We start from the raw sequence: 24,481 nt of genomic DNA, 5'->3' as shown, positions 1-24,481 counted from the left end.
TCTTGTGGTCGCTTTGCGACATGGTTTATTGTTGTCTTGCCAGTTCAATATGGCTGCAGGACGTCTCGGGCTGACGCCTAGGTTGTAATGTTGTGCTTATATGATCCTTGGACAAGATTTGTCCGTAAGTATGGTTGTTGTAAATAATGCACATATTATGTTAGTAAGGGAAATGTTATTTTTTTTTGTATGAGACGCTTTTTGTTTGTTTTGTGAACCTGTATAGCGTGCTAAGCTAACGTTGCTGCTAATGCAATGCTTGTGTACTTTTTTTTTTGTAGTTTTACGACGGTCTAAAGAGGACAATGGTTTGAGGCCATTTTATTAATAAATCATATGAAAAAGAAGTCTGATTATTATGGCGTAGACGCTTCGGAGTGAGGACAGCATAGACACATTTAAATGACAGTAGAGTGAAATGCCCACTACAGTCCTTGTGTACCATATGTTGAATGTATATATCCATCTTGTGTATTATCTTTCCATTCCAACAATTTATTTTACAGAATATATATATATAATTTACAGAAAAATATGGCATATTTTCTAAATGGTTAGAATTGCGATTAATTACGATTAATTTTTAAGCTGTAATTAACTCGATTAAAATTTTTAATCGTTTGACAGCCCTAATATATATATATATATATATATATATGTGTGTATATACAGGGTGACCCAAAAAAAAGTTTACACTCAGTTGACTGCTTGTTTAAAAGCCATTGAAAAATATCTAAATAGGTTGTCATGCTTAAGTGATTCATTAAGGTCACTCAATGCAGCTGGTAATCTCTCGTCTCTACAATTCCTGTGCTTCTGCTGAAAATGAAGAAAACTTTAGCTGTACCTGAATTGCTGCGTGGCGGTCTGACACCTACTAAGATTGCAGCAAATCTGAGAATATCCAGATGTGCGGTCTACAAAGTTAAAAAGAAGCTGAAAGATACTGGAACAGCCTCACGAAAACCTGGGTCTGGAAGTGCCCGATCTGTGGGGACCAAAAAGTTGATTGACAAGGTAATATGTGGCCACCCCAGAGTCCAGATCTCAATCCCCTGGATTATAGCATATGGGCAACTGTGGAGGACAGTGCCTGTAAGAAGCCACAAACTTCTGTGGCAGCCTTGGAGAGGTCCATTGTTAGATCTTGGGAAAAGATGACAGCATCCTACATAAAGAAGACCGTGTCAAGCGTTCCGCAGGCGCCTGGAGGCTGTTGTGACACTTAAGGGAGGACACATTGAAAAATAGAGTGTACTGTACATGTTCTTTACAATAATGTATAATTTGTGATTCAATTCTAATTCTAAACTGAATAAACATGGCATTTAAATTATGGCAGTGTAAACTTTTTTTTGGGTCACCCTGTATATATATATATAATATATACCATTGTGGTCAAAAGTTTACATACACTTGTGAAGAACATGTCATGGCTCTCTTGAGTTTCCAGTTATTTCTACAACTGTGATTTTTCTCTGATAGTGATTGGAACAGATACGTCTTTGTCACAAAAAACATTCATGAAGTTTGGTTCTTTTATGACTTTATTATGGGTGAACAGAAAAAAGTGATCAAATCTGATGGGTCAAAAATATACATACAGCAGCGCTAATATTTGGTAACATGTCCCTTGGCCATTTTCACGTCAATTAGGCGCTTTTGGTAGCCATCCACAAGCTTCTGGTTGAATCTTTGACCACTCCTCTTGACAGAATTGGTGCAGTTCAGTTAAATTTGATGGCTTTCGGACTTGTTTCTTCAGCATTGTCCACAAGTTCTCAATGGGGTTTAAGTCAGGACTTTGGGAAGGCCATTCGAAAACCTTAATTCTAGCCTGATTTAGCCATTCCATTACCACTTTTGATGTGTGTTTGGGGTCATTGTCCTGTTGGAAAACCCAATCTTCGGGCTGATGACGTTAGGTTATCTTGAAGAATTTGAAGGTAATCCTCCTTCATTAACCCATTTACTCTCTGTAAAGCACCAGTTCCATTAGCAGCAAAACAGCCCCACAGCATAATACTACCACCACCATGCTTGACGGTAGGCATGGTGTACTTGGGGTTAAAGGCCTCACCTTTTCTCTTCCAAACATATTGCTGGGCATTGTGGCCAAAAAGCTCGATTTTTGTTTCGTCTGAACACAGAACTTTCCTCCAGAAGGTCTTATCTTTGTCCATGTGATCAGCAGCAAACCTCAGTCGAGCCTTAAGGTACCGCTTTTGGAGCAAGGGCTTCCTTCTTGCACGGCAGCCTCTCAGTCCATGGAGATGCAAAACACGCTTGACTGTGGACACTGACACCTGTGTTCCAGCAGCTTCTAATTCTTGGCAGATCTGCTTTTTGGTGATTCTCGGTTGAATCTTCACCCTCCTGACCAATTTTCTCTCAGCAGCAGGTGATCACTTGCGTTTTCTTCCTGATCGTGGCAGTGACAAAACAGTGCCATGCATTTTATACTTACAAACAATTGTTTGCACTGTTGCTCTTGGGACCTGCAGCGGCTTTGAAATGGCTCCAAGTGACTTTCCTGACTTGTTCAAGTCAATGATTTGCTTTTTCAGATCCGTGTATGTATATTTTTGACCCAGCAGATTTGATCACTTTTTCTGTTAACCCATAATAAAGTCATAAAAGAACCAAACTTCATAAATGTTTTTTGTGACAAAGAAGTATCTGTTCCAATCACTCTATTGGAGAAAAATCTGAGTTGTAGAAATAACTGGAAACTCAAGAGAGCCATGACATTGTTCTTCACATGTGTATGTAAACTTTTGACCACAACTGTACATACACTCACCAGTCACTTTATTAGGTACACCTGTCCAGCTGCTCGTTAACACTTAATTTCTAATCAGCCAATCACATGGCGGCAACTCAGTGCATTTAGGCATGTAGACATGGTTTAAGACAATCTCATGCAGTTCAAACCGAGCATCAGTATAGGGAAGAAAGGTGATTTGAGTGACTTTGAACGTGGCATGGTTGTTGGTGCCAGAAGGGCTGGTCTGAGTATTTCAGAAATTGCTGATCTACTGGGATTTTCACGCACAACCATCTGTAGGGTTTACAGAGAATGATCCGAAAAAGAAAAAATATCCAGTGAGCGGCGGCTCTGTGGGCGGAAATGCCTTGTTGATGCCAGAGGTCAGAGGAGAATGGCCAGACTGATTCGAGTTGATAGAAAGGCAACAGTGACTCAAATAACCACCCGTTACAACCAAGGTGGGCAGAAGAGCATCTCTGAACGCACAATACGTCGAACTTTGTGGCAGATGGGCAACAACAGCAGAAGACCACGCCGGGTGCCACTCCTTTCAGCCAAGAACAGGAAACTGAGGCCAAAATTTGCACAAGCTCATCAAAATTGGACAATCGAAGATTGGAAAAACGTTGCCTGGTCTGATGAGTCTCGATTTCTGCTGCGACATTCGGATGGTAGGGTCAGAATTTGGTGCCAACAACATGAAACCATGGATCCATCCTGCCTTGTATCAACGGTGCAGGCTGGTGGTGGTTGTGTATTGGTGTGAGTAATATTTTTTTGGCACTCTTTGGGCCCCTTGGTACCAATTGAGCATCGTTGGAACGCCACAGCCTACCTGAGTATTGTTGCTGACCATGTCCATCCCTTTAAGACCACAATGTACCCAACTTCCGATGGCTACTTTCAGCAGGATAATGCGCCATGTCATAAAGCTGAAATCATCTTAGACTGGTTTCTTGAACATGACAATGAGTTCACTGTACTCAAATGGCCTCCACAGTCACCAGATCTCAATCCAATAGAGCATCTTTGGGATGTGGTGGAACGGGAGATTCGTACCTGCGTGTACCTGTTACATTTGGACAGCTCTTTGGTCTTGGCCAAGTTTTAGTCTTACTGATTGTATAGGGTGGACAGGTGTCTCTATGGAGCTGTCAACCTAAAAAAAGTGCATCTTATTTAGGAGAATACATGTAGTTGAGGTGCACTTTTAATAGGCGGACTAACATGTCTTTCAGGGTCAGAATTTTAGCTCATAAACAGGTGTTCAAAAATTTATTTGCAGCTGTATCACACAAATTAATTGCAGAAAAATCATATCCTGTAATTTCTAGATTTTTCTTAGATTAGCTCTCTCACAGGGGACATGCACCTACGATGAAAATTTCAGACAGGGACGGGGCCATACAGTCCGGGCCCTCTTCCCATCCCTGAAGGCCGGTTGATGGGCGTGCGGGTGGCCCGAGGACCAGCTGGCTGGGTGGGGGCTGTGGCCCTGGGGCGGCGCCCGTGCAGCGTCTCTGCTCGTCTGCGTGTTTGTCACGTGTTTGCGGGGGCTCGCACGCAGCTGGATGTGATTGGGTGTGCTCGGGTGGGGGGCCCCGGTGCCGTTATTGGCGGTGGGGCGGCATAGCGTCGGTTGCCGACGGGCTTACACTCACAAGGGATTCACACGATTACTGGTTTCTAGATCAGAGCTGATTTGTGTACACTGTACCCCTCCCAATCACTTATCTAATAGACCCCCCCTTCTTTCCCTGGTCAACAGGCCCCCCACATGGTGTCAACTGAAAATACATCTAGCTGACGATAGAACCAACATATTCATAGTTAGTGTAGGCGTTTAATGTATTTCTTGTTGTTGTTTGTGTTTCTTCTGTTCCCTCATAACCCCTTCTTGTTCGTTGCTTTGTCATAAGATATTTAATTAATAATATAATTAATAACTGTTTTCTTCACTGTATACCTTGTCAGCCTCCCCCTCATATTGCATCGTATGGGTGTACCTAATTAGATGTGCTGTGAAAACATAAGATATTTTAAATCATATTGCATGTCTTATTTGAATACAGTACTTACATGCGATGTAGTTTCTTCCACACTCCTGTCAGTCATTAAAAAAGAGAATGAGAGGGTGATAAAATTGAAGATTGGTGTGTGTGTGTGTGTGTGTGTGTGTGTGTGTGTGTGTGTGTGTGTGTGTGTGTGTGTGTGTGTGTGGGGATTCTAACTGGCTACCACCGCTTAGAAAAGGAGGGGGGCACTGTTGTGGCTGGAAGCCGTGGTATTTGAGGGAGAGCGAAAGGGAGGGAGTGAGAAGGAGATAAGTTCAGCACCGCGGACAGTTCACCGGAGCTCCTCTATCAGCTGCGCGCTGACACGCTTTCCTCGAAGCATTGAAGCTTGTGGCGTCGCATTCCCCTGTCTCCTGGTCTCTCTCCTTCGGGCATCCTTACATCACTTTATTGTAGATTGGAGAGAGAAATAGAGGGAGGCTCTCATTGCAGCGCAGCCTCACTCCTCTCCTCTCCTCTCCTTCAGTCTTCAACTGCCAAGCCAGCGGGACGGACGGACGAACTGAGTGGCTCCGCCGTGTTTTCTCCTGAGTGTTTTTACACTCTCAGCGGCTTGAACGCCGACCGCCAAGATGCACCGTCCTGTTGGAAGGATGACATTGTTACCGCTGGCGGCTTTGTGGATTTTCTGCAACGTCAACTGCGCGCGCGGAGCTCTGCCAACAACACGTAAGTTTATCTTTGAATCTCTTTTCGGGTGCGTGCGCTTTGCTGGCGTGATTGATATTGGAGATTCGCCAAAGCGGAACTCGCTAGGCATTTGTCTTTCCTGTACGGAGGTGGTGTGGCGTTTGAAGGAGAGGAATGAGCATGTTTTAACTCCTCTCTGTGGACTAAGGTCGGATCTGTAAGACTTTTCAGAAGCGTGATTTTTTTCCAGTGGTTTGTGGTGTCACATTCATGCACATGTAAACAAAAAAAGAGAACTTTTTGCTGTTGTTCATGTCCAGAATAGTTTGAATACTTTGGATTTTTAATCCACTTTCTGTTAATCTGATATCAATTTTCCCATTGAAAACCGTTAAAGTAGACATAGTGACGACATTTTCACTTAATTTAGAGGGTACTTCAGTTTGCATGCTTGTTCTAAATCTGGCTTATGATTACTGCTATTCTATAGCTTTGTCCTGTTATGTTGCATTTTTGTCCTCCTCTAAATAAATGGATGACTTCAAGTGTCAATTCCATGTCGCTGATGATGGCTGAGGCATTAATCTGAGGGCTTCAGAGTGACCGATGTGTTCACTGTACGCCAGGGCTCCCCAGGTGCTGGATGAGCGTGTCCCGGGATGCGCTTCATTAATCATCCCATCTGACGCACTTTGTCAGGAAAAAAAAAAAAACGCTTCTTGAAGATATTGGTACGTGACTCTGCATTAGCAGAGACACAAAGAGGCTGAATATGACAAGCTCGTCCTCCTTTTTATAGCTCCTGATTTAAGATTTACCTCAGTAATGTGGTTGTCTTGTTTTAGTATTGATCTCTACACTGTTAAAAAAAAATCTGTAAAATTTACGGGAAAATACTGGCAGCTGTGGTTGCCAGTAGTTCACCGTTAAATATACGGTGACAATGTAAAAGATATCACGGTACACCCCCCCAAAAAATTCTAGCAGTTCTAATAGTCTGCACTGTAAAAAAATATGGTGACAATGTAAGAATCAATACAATAATGTAAATTTTGCATGATTTACGGGTAAATTCCTTTAACTGTGGCTGCCAGCAAGGTCAAAGTCATTACAGTAATGGCGAAAAAAACTGTATAATTTACAGTAAACTACCGTATTTTTTGGACTATAAGTCGCGGTTTTTTTTCATAGTTTGGCTAGGGGGTGTAACTTATACTCTGGAGTGACTTATGTGTGAAATTATTAAGACATTATTATATCATTTCACGTGTTATTTTGGTTTTTTGGAGTGACACTGATGGTTTGGTAAACTTGTTAGCATGTTGTTTATGCTATAGTTATCTGAATAACTCTTAATAGCTATGTTATGTTAACATACCGGCCACGTTTGCAGATTGTTGTTCATGCATCGTGTAACATTATCATACTGTACACTTAATGAGCAGGTTGTTCTCTATTGTATTTTTATTTTAAATTGCCTTTAAGATGACATATCACTTCTATGTGTTGGATTTTATCAAGTAAATTTTTCCCAAAAATGCGACTGATACTCCAGTGCGACTTGTTTTTTTCCTCTTCGTTGGGCATTTTATGACTGGTGCGACTTATACAGGGTGACCCAAAAAAAAGTTTACACTGCCATAATACAACTTAAATGCCATGTTTATTCAGCTTAGAATTAGAATTGAATCACAAATTATACATTATTGTAAAGAACATGTACAGTACAATCCATTTTTCAATGTGTCCTCCCTTAAGTGTCACAACAACCTCCAGGCGCCTGCGGAACGCTTGACAGGTCTTCTTTATGTAGGATGCTGTCATCTTTTCCCAAGATCTAACAATGGACCTCTCCAAGGCTGCCACAGACGTTTGTGGCTTCTTACAGGCACTGTCCTCCACAGTTGCCCATATGCTATAATCCAGGGGATTGAGATCTGGACTCTGGAGTGGCCACATATCACCTTGTCAATCAACTTTTTGGTCCGCACAGATCGGGCCCTTCCAGACCCAGGTTTTCGTGAGGCTGTTCCAGTATCTTTCAGCTTCTTTTTAACTTTGTAGACTGCACATCTGGATATTCTCAGATTTGCTGCAATCTCAGTAGGTGTCAGACTGGCACGCAGCAATTCAGGTACAGCTAAAGTTTTCTTCATTTTCAGCAGAAGCACAGGAATTGTAGAGACGAGAGATTACCAGCTGCATTGAGTGACCTTAATGAATCACTTAAGCATGACAACCTATTTAGATATGTTTCAATGGCTTTTAAATAAGCAGTCAACTGAGTGTAACCTTTTTTTTTTTTTTTTGGGTCACCCTGTGCTCAGGTGCTACTTATAGTCCGAAAAATACATTCATTCACAGTATACATATTTTTTTTTTCCCAGTACCATAATCACTTTTACGTTAACACTACGAATTTTATGGTAAACTACTGGCAACCACAGCTGACAGCAGAGGTGAGTAGTAACTTAAATGAATTTTTGAGAAAAATGTACTTCTAATAGTAGTACTACTAGGCCAGGGGTCGGCAACCTAAAATGTTGAAAGAGCCATATTAAGCCAAAATAACAAAAAACAAATATGTCTGGAGCCGCGGAAAAATAACAGCCTTATATACATTTCCAGTCCCTTACAAAAAGTCTTGTCGCTTATCCTTATTGTCGAAAGAATTGCTAATAACCTGACTTTTAATGATTTCAATTGGTTTCAGAAATGGCTCATATTAAAGCTAAGATCCTCCCAAATGATGTTGAATGCACAAAAATATATTTGTTTCACTGAAAAAAGATTGATCATATAATGAAGACATATAGGTCAAATTTTGGCAAGACAAAAGTTTTGTTGCCTACACAAAGTAGTGTGAAAATTGAACAAAAATGTACTTCAAATACAAAAATATGTTACATAACATAAGTGAATTAAGTAGTGGTGCTGTGAAATCCAAATTTAATATTTTGTATGACTTCTATGGGCTTCGGCAAGGATTCATACAATTTATTGATGAAGTCATCAGGAACATGAAAGAAAGCAGTCTTGAATGCCTCCCAGAGTTCATCAACATTCTTGGGTTTCGTCTTCCATGCTTCCTCTTTCATCCCATTCATGTCTGGTAACTGGGCTGGCCAGTCCTATTTTTAATTTATTAATGTAGTCTTCCATGCCTCCCTGAGTTCATTTGCCATTCTTGGGTTTCGTCTTCCATGCTTCCTCTTTCATCCTACCCCAGACATACTCAAAGCTGTTCATGTCTGGTGACCGGGCTGGCTAGTCCTGTAGGATCTTGATCTTAGCCTTGAGGAACTTTAAGGTACAGCTTGACGTATGCGATGGAGCACCTTCTTGCTGCAGAATTTGTCCCTTTTTATGGTTAGGAATGTAAGAGGCAGCTAATATTTGTTGATATTTCAGACTTTTTATGTTTCCTTCCACCCTGCAGATCTCTCAGGGTGCAGACAATTAAAAAACCGTGCATGTCTGGGGTAGGATGAAAAGAGGAAGCATGGAAGACGAAACCCAAGAATGTTGATGAACTCTGGGAGGCGTGGAAGACTGCTTTCTTTGATGTTCCTGATGACTTTATCAATAAATTGTATGAATCCTTGCCAAAGCCCATGGAAGTCATACAAAATATTCAATTTGTAACATTTGTATTTGAAGTAGGGCTGTCAAACGATTAAAAATTTTAATCGAGTTAATCACAGCTTAAAAATTAATTAATCGTAATTAATCGCAATTCAAACTATAAAACATGCCATATTTTTCTGTAAATTATTGTCGGAATGGAAAAATAAGACACAAGACGGATATAAACATTCAACATACTGTACATAAGTACTGTATTTGTTAATTATAACAATAAATCAACAAGATGGCATTAACATTAACATTCTTTTAAAGCGATCCATGGATAGAAAGACTTGTAGTTCTTAAAAAAAAAAAAAAGTTATAGAAATTTTATATTAAAATTGTTTTCGTTTTAATAAAATTTGTAAAATTTTCAATCAAAAAATAAACTAGTAGCTCGCCATTGTTGATGTCAATAATTAATTACACGATGCTCATGGTGCTTAAACCCATAAAATCAGTCGCACCAAAACGCCAGCAGAGGGAGACAAAAAACACAAGTAACAAGTGAGCATGACACTTTGCTTTCATTTTAATCTGTTTGAGCGGGGCATGTGCGTTAATTGCGTCAAGTATTTTAATGTGATTAATCAAAAAAAAAAAAAAAAAAATAGCGCCCGTTAACGCGATAATTTTGACAGCTCTAATTTGAAGTATATATTTTTTGGTCAATTTTCACACTACTTTCTGTAGGCGACAACACTTTTGTCTTGCCAAAATTTGACCTATATGTCTTCATTAAATTATCAATTTTTTTTCAGTGAAACAAATATATTTTTGTACATCCAACATGATTTGGGAGGGTCTTAGCTTTCATATGAGCCTTTTCTGAAACCAATTGAATCATTAAAAGTCAGGTTATTAGCAATTATTTCGACAAAATGGATAAGCGACAAGACTTTTGTCAGGGACTGGACAGTAAAATCCTGCACTGTAAAAAAATACGTTGACAATGTTAAAATAAATTTGATCATATGAATAAATTCCGCATGATTTATAGGAAAATTCTAGAGCTGAAACGATTACTGGAATAATTCTTGTAACCAGATTTTAAAAATTGATCGAGGAATTTTCCCCGCCTCCAGGAATAGTTTCATTTTGCCAGCTCTATGCATGACGTTTTGCCCGGACTACTTTTAATGCGGCCTCACGTGCTGACATCACGTGTGTACAGGAAGAAGGCAGAGGTGGCGGATATATTTGATTTCAACCATTCATGAATATACAGTGTATCACAAAAGTAAGTACACCCCTTGCATTTCTCCAGATATTTAAGTATATCTTTTCATGGGACAACACTGACAAAATGACACTTTGACTCAATGAAAAGTAGTCTGAGTGCAGCTTATATAATAAAGTTCATTTATTTTCCCCCTCAATTTAACTCAAAATATAGCCATTAATATCTAAACCCCTGGCAAAAAAAAATGACTACACCCATTAGAAACTACATCCCTAAATATCCAAACTGAGTACTGCTTGTGATTTTCCCTCCAAAATGTCATGTGACTCGTTACAGGAGTGCTGTCAGCATTGCTGCAGTGATTGAAGAGGTTGGGGGGGGCAGCCTATTAGTGCTTAGACAATACGCCACACTCTACATCAAATTGGTGTGCATGGCTGTCACCCCAGTAGGAAGCCTCTTCTGAAGACTGTACACAAGAAAGCCCGTCTGTCTTATCAGACCATAGGACATGGTTCCAGTAATCCATGTGCTTTGTTGACATGTATTCAGCAAACTGTTTGCGGGCTTTCTTGACATTTTGGAGGGAAAATGACAAGCAGTACTCAATTTGGACATTTAGGGATGTACGTAGTTTCTAAGGGGTGTACTCACTTTTGTTGCCAGGGGTTTGGAAAATATTGGCTATATTTTGAGTTAATTTAAGGGGAAAATAAATTAACTCTATTACTGTATATAAACTGCACACAGACTACTTTTCATTGTGTCAAAGTGTCATTTTGTCAGTGTTGTCCCATGAAAAGATATACTTAAATATCTGCAGAAATGGGAGGGGTTTACTCACTTTTGTGATACACTGTACATCTAAAATAAAGAAATTGATTGTCAAAAAATGGTTCAATATTAGTTGAAATGTCTTGTTTTCTCATGTATATTCATAATTGCTCTACCGTTTAAAAAAAATGTTTTATCCAATTACTCAGTAGAATACTCGATGTTTAAAAGCTGCAGCCCAAGAAAAAAAATTCAAGTGTGGCTACAGACAAGGTTAAAGTCATTATGGTAATGGCAAAAAAAAAATAACTGTGTAGTTTACTGTAAATTGTGCAGATCTTTTTTTCCTGTACCGTAATGACTTTTACATTGAACTGCGAATTTTACGGTACATTTACACTGTGAAATTTACGGTAAACTATCGATAACCGTATTTTTACATTGTCACCGTATTTTTTTTTTTTTTTACAGTGCAGGCTACCAGAACTGCTTGGATTTTACAGAAAATTATACAGACCTTTTTTGAGGTGTGTCGTGATGTCTTTTACGTTGTCACCGTATATTTAACGGTGAACTATTGGCAACCACATCTGCCAATGTTTTACTGTAAATTTTACAGACTATTTTAACACTATATGATGAAAATTTGTATTCTAGCCTTATCAAAATTTCAGGTGCTTGGAGATTCATTGTTAGTCATTTCGATGCTTAAATGAGAATTAGTCCTAACCAGAAGGTAGAATGTTTGTCCTTTCTAGCAGCTTCAAGTGCAATACTCTTGGGAATATACGTTGTGTTCTGATATATGGACGAAGGCAAACATGGTGACAAATGCACTCAGTCGGCTCCTTGAGCGACAGAGTGGTAACAGAAGCCAGAACACTGTCCAAAAGAGTGATACAGATCAGGAAAATGTAGATTTATGCATGACCCAACCCTCCATTTTTTTGTGGGTGCATGTATTTTTGTGTTCATTTGCATTCAATTTACATGCCAATGGATGTATGCCCCTTCAAATGATTGTGTGTTCAGCTGTAAGCCTAGGATTTTTCTCCTACGCATGCTACGCCTTGAGCGCTTGTCAGCTTTAAGAAGCATTCCTCTGTCACTTAATTGGCTGCCTCGATTGTATCAATTGCTGTGATCTTTTACGCGAGGGCAAAATAACATGTATGCAGTTGTAAGAACACACACATAGGCGCGTTAGGTAGGTGGTACGCTTTGAAGAGTCTCTTGGAAAAACAACGTATTCAGATGTTTTTACTGTACACAAAGTCTTATTACCTTCAGCAGCTTATTCGAGCTCAGATATGAGTTGGCAATTGGCCCACAGGGCGTCTATTAAAAAAAAAAAAAAAAAAAAAGTTTTGTTTTATTTTATGTAACATTTCAATCCAAAAACTACGAGGGCAAGACGTGCTGAAGCAATAGTGACATCAGAATTCAACCTAAATAAGTTGGTAAATTGGAATTTCTCACATTTCTGCTTAAAATCCCCATCAAATATGATCTGATCTCAAAATCACACAGATGAAAAAACAGTATCTGCTTTAACTAAAACCACCCAAACATTTAGAGGTTTTCATATTTTAATGAGGACATCATGCAAACAATGACAGAAGGGGGGAGGAAATAAGTGAACCCTCTGCCTAAGTCGACTTAAAGAGCAATTAAAACCATTTTTTTTTTTTTTTTTTACCAACAATTTAAGTCATGTGTGTGCCCAATCACTGATGAGTGCTTTAAAACTGCTCTGCCCACTATAAAACACACACCTGGTATGAAATGTCTTGATGAGAAGCATTGTCTGATGTGTATCATGGCTTGCTCAAAAGAGTGGTCTGAAGACCTGCCATCAAGGATTGTTGATTTGTAGAAAGCTGGGAAAGGATACAAAACCATCGTCAATAGACAGTCAGACAAGTTGTCTACAAATGGAGAGAGTTTGGCACTGTTGATTCTTCCCGAGGACTGGCCGTCTACAAAGATGACGCCAAGAATGCAGTGCAGAATACTCTGAGAGGTAAAAAAAGAACCCTAGAGTGTGTGCTAAAGACTTACAGAAATGGCACAGTCCAATATCTCTGTGCACACATCAACTATATGTAAAACTATGGCCAAGAATGGTGTTCATGGGAGGACTCCACGAATGTTCGCAAAAAGGCATGTGTGGAAGAAAAATGGAAAAGCTCACCAACATCAACACCTCATCCCCACCGTGAAGCATGGTGAAGGGAGCATCATGATTTGGGGCTGTTTTGCTGCCTCAGGGCCTGGACAGTTGAATTCTAAAGTTGTGCAGGAAAACCTGAGGCCGTCTCACAGTTGACGTTAACAAAATATTAAATGCGATGGTTCACTTACTTATTTTTCCTCCTTTTGTCATTGTTTGCATAATATCCTCATTAAAATATTAAAATGTATAAATGGGTGGTTTTAGTTAAAGAAGAAAAGAAGAAGAAAAAAAGTTTTTTTTCATCTGTGTGATTTTGTTGATGGTGATTTTATGCAGAAATGTGAGAAATTCCAAAAGGTTGATACTTTGAAGAAAAATGCAAGATTTGCTTTTGTTGAATAAAAGATGATTCTGCATGCATTTAAAGACTTGTTATATAAAAAAGAGTAACCGGGATTTTATGAGGAAACGATTTAGAATTTTTTTATGCTGCTGCTTAGGGACACTGAAATAAGCCTAAGGTAGGTGCCTGTTTTGGTTTTAGGTCGCTAGCGGATTTGGTTTTGAAAATAGTTGAATTTCAAGTTTTTGAAAATATGCCCCCTACGGAGCGGCCCCGCGCCCTATTTCCCCTCAACTGATAGTGAAGTCTATGCTTCTGAACAGCTCCAGATGATGTGACTGTTGTCTTTTTGGATATTATTAATGGTTTCTATTAAACGTGAAACTCTGCTGTTTTCAAAATAGTGGGATGAAAAAGTATTTTTCTGAAACCATTCGCTGTTTTCAAAATAGTGGGATGAAAAAGTATTTTTCTGAAACCATTCGGATGTTGAGTTACTTCTGCGTTTTGGATCAGTCTTGTTGCAGCATTCATCCTCTTTTTAACTTCAACGGTCAGACAGCCTCAGGTTTTCCTGCATAACGTTTGAATTCAATCGTTCATTAATGATTGCAAGGTGTCCAGGCCCTGAGGCAGCAAAACAGCCCCAAATCACGATGCTCCCTCCACCATGCTTCACAGTGGGGATGAGGTGTTGATGTTGGTGAGCTGTTCCATTTTTCTTCCACACATGACGTTGTGTGTTACTCCCAAACAATTCAACTTTAATTTAGTCAGTCCACAAAATATTTTGCCAAAACTACTGTGTAGCGTCAGAGTGCCTGTTTGCGAACATTCGTGGTGTCTTCCCATGAACAAACACCATTCTTGGCCATAGTTTTACATATAGTTGATGTGTGCACAGAGACATTGCACTGTGCCAATGATTTCTGTAAGTCTTTAGCAGACACTCTAGGGTTGTTTTTTTACCTCTCTGAGTATTCTGCGCTGAACTCTTGGTGTCATCTTTGGTGGACGGTCACTTCTTGGGAGAGAAGCAACAGTGCCAAACTCCCCATTTGTAGACAACTACTCTGACTGTCTATTGATGAACATCCAGACTTTTAGAGATGGTTTTGTATCCTTTTCCACCTTTATACAAATCAACAATCATTGATTGCAGGTCTTCAGACAGCTTTTTTAGCCAAGCCATGATGCACATCAGACAATGCTTCTCATCAAGACAATTCTTACCAGGTGTGTGTTTTATAGTGGGCAGGGCAGCTTTAAACCACTCATCAGTGATTGAGCACACGCCTGACTTAAAGAGCAATTGAAACCAATTTTACCAAATAATTTAAGTGTCCTTAGCCAGAGGGTTCACTTACCGTATTTTTCGCACTATAAGGCGCACCAGACTATAAGCCGCCACCCACCAAATTTGACATGAAAACAACATTTGTTCATAGATAAGTCGCACTGGACTGTAAGCCGCAGCTGTCCTCACTATAGTTTGGGATAACCAATAACACTTTATTTGACAGTGGCATCATAAGACTGTCATAAGACCGAATGAACGACTGTGAAGCTTTGAACCAATTGGCTGCAAAGCTTCATTGCTTCAGAACGCTTCATTTGACCATCACTGCTCCCTTGGGGGAGACAGTCAACCTCTGCTGCCACTTGCTGTCAACACTGTTGTCGTCCAACATGCCTCCTAGCATGCATTGCAGCGCTATAGATGTAAATAAAAATCAGAATGTTCTGTGCTAATTATTTCTTGTATTTCTTTTTAGTTTCATTAATTGCTAGTTATGGAATTTGGTAACATTTTATTTCACAGTGGCCGAATAAGACTGTCATAAGACATCATAATTATGACACGACACCGTCATGAGCAATTATGAATGTTTATGACGGACATGATTTTGTGTTATTCGTCAAATTATCTCTTTTGAATGGATGTCAAAGATCTGAGCTGGACATAAATTGAGTTAGTGACATAATTTGCCGGATGACAACGGCATCTGCATTCATTAATGCCCATGACAATGTCATGTCATAATTTTGACGGTCTTATGGCAGTCTTATGACGTTGCTGTCCCCCTTCCGTCATTGTTTGCATGCTGTCCTCATTAAAATATGAAAACCTATAAATGTTTGGGTAGTTTTAGTTAAAGCAGGCACTGTTTTTACATCTGTGCGATTTTGACAAAGATCAGATCACATTTGATTGTGATTTCATGCAGAAATTCCAAAAGGTTCAGATACTTTTTCATACCACTGTAATTCTGGAAACTAAGTATTTGTGTAAGTAGGAAAGCTAACCAGTTGCATTTATAGTAGATTTTTTCATTGAAAAGGCTCTTCCGCTTCTATTTTTTTCCCTCAGTCCCTCTGCAAAGGACATTTGTGTAAAGTTGCCATCAATGTGTGAAGTAAAGCAAGCGCGTTCAAGTCAGTGTGCTAGCAGCACAGTGGGTGGCTAAATGGGATGCCCCTAGCGCCTGTCTGATATAGAATCAGATTAGCCTTTTCTCATCCCATTAAGCATGCCAGGCCATTTGACAAAGACATCAGTCTGCTCGTACCTCCAGGGCAACTCTTCTTCTGTAATATTCATTTTATACGCTGTCAAACTAAATGAGATTATTTAGTGGCATCCTGTTGCCCATTTTAGTTTGAAGCTTCTATTTTTTGTTTGGGGTGGGGGTCTTTTATAGAGCTATGTCTGTCAGCTTTACTTTGTCATCAATGAGATCCAATGTCAGTGTGGTATCATTTTGGAAAACATACAATTTTAAACCAGATTTCAGTTGATGTTTTGTCTCTGTGTGAGCTTGCAGTTTAATTGCTCCCATTAGGGGTTTGAGGATTAGAGCTGTTACCAGACTGGTTTGTCTCAGATTAGATCAGAACGATTCATGGTGTTGAGCATCTGTGTGTTTATGTGTATGAATGCCTGCCCCAGGTGTGCATGTATGTGTGAGTGTAACTTTCCCATTAGATTTACAAGGTCAGGTTGTTAATTTCACTGTTTTATATCAGTTTTTATTTGTGTTATCGCTTCTCACTTCCGTTTCTGACTTTTTTTTTTTTTCTCACATCATTTTCACCTGCTCCTCAACAATCAACTGTTCTCATCTGACGATCCCCTTTTCTTCTCCCGCTGCCCTTTATCAACTGATTACTTCTGATTCATACCCTGCCACCAAAGTGTAGTAATCCCTACTTTGCTCCCTGAGGCGGTGTCATCATCTAACTCTAATGACCACACTCATCTTTAGTCTTCACAATTGGTCCCCTCACGTCCTGATTGCACGGTCCCTGAACGCCATCCTCTTTTCAACGCGGCGATAGGAACCGTCCACATGCATTCGCTTCAGCAGTTTAGTGTGTGTGCGTGCGAACAAGCCACGGGCATGGATCACAGCCAAACTGACATCACAATAGTGAAATCTCCTATTTTAGTCTCGCACAGCTTTTAAATTTAGCAAGCTTCCCCTTATCATGGTATGAATATTTTACCCCTCAAAAACTTTTGAACTGCGCTTCAGGGATAAAAATACTTGACTTATACATTATTGCCTTGCAAAAAGCACTCTGTTGTCATCGCACAAAAAGCACAATTGCTTGGTTTAACCACAGGCCATGATCAACAGATGTGAATTTGACTTTGAAAAAATGTACTGTGCTGTATTTTCTTGATAAAAAATCAGTCAGGAAGCTGCAGCTAGTACAGAATGCTGCAGCCAGAGTCCTCACAAATACAAGGAAGCTGGACCACATTACACCGGTTTTGAAATCGCTACACTGGCTTCCGGTGAGTCAAAGGATAGACTATAAAATACTACTGCTCGTCTACAAAACACTTAATGACCTTGGACCAAAATACATGCTTGACTTGTTAGATTCCTATGAGACATCTAGACCCCTGAGGTCGTCTGGAACCGGTCTTCTGCATGTTCCAAGAACAAGAACCAAGCAGCGTGAGGCAGCATTTAGTTATTATGCTCCTCACCTCTGGAACAAGTTACCCGAACGTCTGAAGTATGCTCAAACTGTTAGCTCTTTTAAATCAGGGCTAAAAATGCTTTTGTTTAGTACTGCATATCCATAACTGTCTATATATTTCAATCTACCTGCTTTCTATTCCTCTTGTGCTTATCTCCATTGCTGATTTCAATTATTATTAGTAGTAGTAGTTTTTGTTTTGTTTTTATTCTGTGATTAAATGCGATCTTTGTCTTGGTTTTTACGTTGTGTTGGTTTAAATGTGATTTTTATGATCTTCATGTGATGTAAAGCACTTTGAATTGCCTTGTGTTGAATTGTGCTATATAAATAAATTTGCCTTGCCTTGCCTTTTCCGTCCTAAAATTTAGCGCTGCAACGATTAATCGATTAATCGTGCGGCTTATTTATGGACAAATGTGTCAGATTTGGTGGGTGGCGGCTTATAGTCAGGGTTGCCTTATAGTCCGGAAATTACAGTATCTCAAAAGTAGCTTTAGTAACTTTGTTGAGTAACGGCTGACTTTGTGAAAAGGAACAGTCGGAAATATTCAAATCGATAAATGTCATAATCAAAATTAAATTAGATGGGCGAATTTGCTCTCGTCAAAAACTTTCTCAAATTTACAGAATCGTGGTATTTGGTGAGATAAAAATTAGGGGTGTACGATATATATTTTTTGAAACCGATATCGATAACTTCCTGCTCAAGGCCGATACCGATACGATAACAGATAATATATACTAGGGTTGTTCCGATCATGTTTTTTTGCTCCCGATTCAATTCCAATCATTCCCGATGATTTTTCCCGATCATATACATTTTGGCAATGCATTAAGAAAAAAATGAATAAAACTCAGACAAATATATACATTCAACATACAGTACATAAGTACAGTATTTATTTATTATGACAATAAATCCTCAAGATGGCATTTACATTATTCTTTTTGTGAGAGGGATCCACGGATAGGACAAATGTGACTTTGTATATTGTGACTAAATATTGCGATCTAGTGTATTTGTTGAGCTTTCAGTAAATGATACTGTAGCCATGCCCAAATGCATGATGGGAAGTGCAACCATGACTGTGCATAGTGCTACCAATTGATATATTTTCTCTGCGTTGGGAAATAACATAGGGTGTTAAGATAAAGATCAATTACTACCTTGCTTCCCCACATTGCTTCCCACGATATTTCAAATTGTAGGGACAGGGATTGTAAGGCTTTAGCCAATCAAATAAAGGCTCCAATGGCTGCCAAAACTCACTCTACTCATTTTACGCTGTCTTTTAGCTCTCTATACAGGTGAAACAGGGCCATTACAGATTGAGCGCGACAATGCGTGAATGGGTCGTGCAGCGCATGCATTCATTGCATGAAATAGTTTAACGTGATACATTTTAAAACAATTAATTACCGCCATTATCGGGATAAATTTGACAACCCTACCCTAAGCCTAAACTAAAGACTATGGATGAGTGTAACTTAATATGTGTGTAACGTTAAATACAATTAGAAAACTATTTAATTTAAAAAAACACACACATATATATATATATATATATATATATAAAAAAGGCATGGCCCATATTTTTTTGCCGATTCCGATACTTTGAAAATGACATGATCGGACATATATAATATATACATAATTTTTCAATGTATATTCACCTGAGTTTTTGAACACCTGTAGGTCAAAAATACTAGTGGTTGATTCAGCATAGATTTGCCTTTGACCGAACCAGGATTTTCATGATGAGATGAACATTATTATAATGAACAAAACAAAGACAGTAACAAAGCTTTGCATACTGGAAAAACAGGCGTGGAAACAAAAGCACACATCCCAATCCGACACCGTTCCAAAAATATTATTAATAGGGCCGATACTATATTATGTTATTGGATTTATTGGGATGACGTCATAATTCCTATTATCGGACCGATAATTATCGTGCACCTCTAATAAAAATGCTAATGATGTAGTAATTTGTCATCCAAAATTAGCTGAAATATAATAGGCGTCAACCCCGTGACCATCGTGAGTAATGAGCAGCACGGTAGGTGAATGAATGAGTGAATAATAAGCTTCAAATGATACCATTGGCACCATCGCTTCCCTTAAAGTGCTCGCTTTTGTTCCTTTAAAGATAATTTTCTCCACAGCGGTCGATAAGTACCATTAATTGGCCTCAATTAAGAATTCTTTTCTTCTCGCTGACAAATGGTAATGTTCTATCTGAACGTAGCCTACAACGATAACAATGGTGGGTTTTGTTCAGCACGTGAAAGCCGGCTATTTGGAATTGGAAGTCCAACCTGCACTGATTTTCTGATGAGTTGACCATCGACACCGGTCTTGAGCCTTATTTTTTTTATTTTTTAAAAATCCATAACAGCAGACACAACAGTGAGTCTATGCGTTGTCTATTTCCCTTGAAATAACTATCTTTAGTGGGGCTATCCACGTTTCATTGTGGGAAGAAAGCCACATTGATTATAATGCAGACTGACAAGTCATGATGCAATATTCACCAGACAATGTTTCCTGTGAAATATACAAACCCCGTAGCACACCTTACGGCTCTCATTTTACATTGTTAGATACACATGTAACCCGCCTAAGACTTTGAATATTCATTGCTATGATTATAGAATTATTCATTAAACACTTCTGTGTGTTGTTTTACGGATTTGAAATGGAAGGATTAGACAGTTTTCTTCCGCTAACTTATGATGGAAAGAAATAAAAAGGATAACATTTATTGTAAAGGAGGAAGAACAGGGAGAGACGGCTCGAGGCACAGTGCTGGGTAAATGAACGTTCATTTTGTTGCTATTATCTAATAGCGAAATCCCCCCATGTGATTTGTACTTGATTCAACATATGCCGTTCTTCTTTATTTTCTATTGCATTTAGAAATCAATCCATCCGTTTATCCACCCACTTCTGTTTAAAGCACAACCCAGCCAACATTGCATGGTGACAGGCAGTTACTAAGTAACGCATTATTGTAATCTGATTACTTTCTTTCTGTTCCGGGCAATCTAACACGTTCATTTTTCCAAACCAGTTATTTGATTAAAGTTAGTTTCCTATGTGTTTTTTTCCCCTTAGTTTATCAGGCAGTCTCATTGAGATTAATATTAGGGGTTTTCCGATCATGTTTTTTTGCTCCCGATCCGATCCCGATCGTTTTAGTTTGAGTATCTGCCGATCCCGATATCTCCCGATCCGATTGCTTTTTTTTTTTTTTTTTTGCTCCCAATTCAATTCCAATCATTCCCGATCATATACATTTTGGCAATGTATTAAGAAAAAAATGAATAAAACTCGGACGAATATATACATTCAACATACAGTACATAAGTACTGTATTTGTTTGTTATGACAATAAATCCTCAAGATGGCATTTACATTATTACCATTCTTTCTGTGAGAGGGATCCATGGATAGAAAGACTTGTGACTTTGTATATTGTGACTAAATATTGCCATCTAGTGTATTTGTTGAGCTTTAAGTAAATTATACTGTAGCCAATTGCCATGGCCAAATGCATGATGGGAAGTGGAACCATGACTGTGCGTAGTGCTACCAATTGATATATCTTCTCTGCGTTGGGAAATATCAAAAGGTGTTAAGAAAAAGATAATTGCTACCTTGCTTCCCCACATTGCTTCCCATGATATTTCTAATCGTAGGGAGAGGGATTGTAAGGCTTTAGGCAATTAAAAAAAGGCTCCAAGGCTGCTAAAATTCACTCTACTCATTATATGCTGCCTTTTATCTCTCTATATAGATAAAACGACGCCATTACAAAATGAGCGCGACAATGCGTGAGTGGGTCGTGCAGCGCATGCGTTAATTGCGTTAAATATTTTAACGTGATACATTTTTTAAAAAAAATAATTACCGCCGTTATCTGGATAAATTTGATAACCCTACCTTAAGCCTAAACTAAAGACTCTGGATAAGTGTAACATATTATGTTTGTAACGTTAAATACAATTAGAAAACGATTTAATTAAAAAATGTATATATATAAAAAAGGCATGGCCGATATTTTGTTGCTCATTCCGACACTTTGAAAATGACGTGATCAGACCCGATCGATCGGGACATCTCTAATTAATATCTCTTTTACAAGAGAGGCCTGAGCACAAAGAAACATTCACACATATCAGACAACACATAATACACTAACGGAAACAGTTCCAATGATCAGTAAAAACATCAGACAAAAGAGATTTAAAATCACCTAGATGAATGATTGACTGTAGTCTAAGAGTAGATTGCAATTCGTTCCACTTAAGAGGAGCATAATAGCTAAAGCCAGTTCTGCCAACATAAGTGCGTGTGAGTGGTATGTTTAGGGTTAAGTAGTTAGTTGATCGTGTTTTGTAGTTACTGGATTTGAATGACAGGAGAGATGTGAGGTAGTTAGGAACTTTGCACAGTAAAGCAAGGGCGTAGGTTTGGTCTCAACATTGGTAGGGACACTATAACAGCATAACTTGCATGTACACTTTTTGTTGGGGACGGGACATTAATAAGACCAAACAGATTGGCTACATTTCTCAAAAATAGCTGGTTCTGGGATTTTTGCTCACCGTTCTTGTTATCATTTTGACGCCACGGGGTGAGATCTTGCATGGAGCCCCAGATCGAAAGAGATTATCAGTGGTCTTGTATGTCTTCCGTTTTCTGATGTTTGCTCCCACAGTTGATTTCTTTACACCAAGCAGGTCTACAATTTTGTCCCTGGTGTCCTTCGACAGCTCTTTGGTCTTGGCCATAGTGGAGTTTGGAGTGTGACTGACTGAAGTTGTGGACAGGTGTCTTTTATACCGATGAGTTAAAACGGGTTCCATTAATACAGGTATCGAGTGGAGCCTCGTTAGACCTTGTTAGACTTCTTTGACAGCCAGAAATCTTGCTTGTTTGTAGGTGACCAAATACTTATTTTCCACTCTAATTTGGAAATAAATTCTTTAAAAATAAAACAATGTGACCCCCCCCCCCCCCACCCCCCACCCCCACATTGTCTCTCATGGTTGCGGTTGACCCATGTTGACAATTACAGGCCTTTCTAATCTTTTCAAGTAGGAGAACTTGCACAATTGGTGGTTGACTAAATACTTATTTGCCCCACTGTACATGTACACACATTTAGTATCTGGTGAATAATATACAGATATATAGTCAAAAATCACAGACCTCTTAATTTGCTCAGCACATTAAACATTAAACCACATCATTTTAACTATAAACCAACTACAGTAAACTTTTGCTCGCCATCTCCCTTCACACTACTACATTCACTGCTCACATTTTGATATGATGTTAACAGTCAAAGCTGATAAAAAAACAAGATAACGACGATGAAATTGTGAGTGTGAACGATTAAAAAAAGCACAAAAAAACACATTTAACACAACTATGACTACACCCAGAAACCGCTATTGAGTAAATGACATTTTCATACCCGAGCTATATTTTGAAAAACTAAGATATGCCAAGAAAAAAATAATCTCTGTTAATGCTATTCCAATGCTCTAAATGCATTCATTAGTTGATTAGAATGCTCTGTTTCAAGGATCCTTTATTAATTATACAGTAGATTGATTAAACGATTCAAATGATTTGACAAGATTAGTCTTACGATATGAACGGAAATAAAACAATTAAAAAAGTGTATTATATTCATGGATATTTCTAATGCAATGTCTTGGTCTTTTAGCACTTTCCTGTGTTATTTCCTGCCAGACGAACTTCAAATTCAGCCAGGGTATGAATAATTTGGACCTTTGCTGCATACGGAAGTCGCTGTGAGCCTTTTCAAACACACTGGTTCACTATACATTATCATTTATTCAAGTCTGGTGATTACATACAGTACTGTGTCTGAACAAACTTTAAATGATCTTATTAGTTACCTTGGTCTTTCTGAAAGAAAGAACAAGGTATTGTTATTGTGCAACTTTATTATTATTATTATTATTATTCAATAATTCTCCGCGTTTTTTTGAGCCAACGCACAGCCCAAACCGTAGCACCGATCGGCACCGTTGAAGTATCGGCACGACCGGATTTTTCGCGTGACGATGGGAATTTTTCAAACCGCCACGAAAAATTTTCCGTTCGCCCGTAAACGGCAATTTTCCGAAAAATAAAAAAAGTTTCAAAATGTATCTAGTCCTACAATTTTTGACCAAATCACATAATTTGGGCATCAAAAATTCCGGGACGGTGAGGGGCATAAAAGTTGTATACAGAATTTGGCAAAAATTTACGGTTCCCCGGAAATTTGCCAAAAACTTTCCTATTCATTTTGAATGGAAAAAAAACGCGCGCTTCACAGCCCGAACCGTTAGACCGATCGGCACCGTTCAAGTATCGGCACGACCGGAATTTTCGCGTGACACAGGAAACTTTACAAATGGCCCCGAAAATTTTTCCATTCGTCCGTAAACGGCAATTTTCCGTGAAAAAAAAAATAGTTTCAAAATGTATCTAGTCCTACAATTTTTGACCAAATCACATAATTTGGGCATCAAAAATTCCGGGACGGTGAGGGGCATAAAAGTTGTATACAGAATTTGGAAAAAAATTACGCTTCCTCGGAAATTTGCCAAAAACTATCCCATTCATTTCGAATGGGAAAAGTCCCATTCACTTCCAATGGGATTTCCAATGGAATTTACATTGCATTGATGCCATTGACGGCCATGCATGTCAAATCTACTGATGCCAATGTACTTGGATTCAATTGATTATATGGATGTCGATGCCATTGACTGCCATGGACGTCCAAAATTTTTCCCATTCATTTTCAATGGGGAAAAAACAAAATTACCCCAAATCAACAGAAAATGACTAGATATCAATAGGACGTGTCCCCCA

At 38.9% G+C, this 24,481-nt stretch overlaps 1 protein-coding gene across 2 annotated transcripts in view; it reads left to right on the top strand.

The window, feature by feature from the left end:
- The window catches only part of cntnap2a (contactin associated protein 2a), a 674,074-nt gene that overhangs the window by 51,893 nt on the left and 597,700 nt on the right, over positions 1-24,481 (top strand). The window contains exon 2 of one of the 2 annotated variants that reach the window (XM_057824376.1): positions 5,312-5,514. In XM_057824376.1, coding sequence (XP_057680359.1) covers positions 5,418-5,514 — 97 coding nt within the window. In that variant the 5' untranslated portion in view covers positions 5,312-5,417. Of the gene's footprint in view, positions 1-5,120; positions 5,515-24,481 lie in introns of those variants that run through there. The other variant, XM_057824377.1, reaches the window with a different exon arrangement.

Source organism: Corythoichthys intestinalis, chromosome 20 (genome assembly GCF_030265065.1).
Source record: "Corythoichthys intestinalis isolate RoL2023-P3 chromosome 20, ASM3026506v1, whole genome shotgun sequence".
Classification (NCBI taxonomy): Eukaryota; Metazoa; Chordata; class Actinopteri; order Syngnathiformes; family Syngnathidae; genus Corythoichthys; species Corythoichthys intestinalis.
The sequence above is the reverse complement of the archived record's forward strand: the minus strand, read 5'-3'. Positions and strand labels throughout refer to the sequence as shown.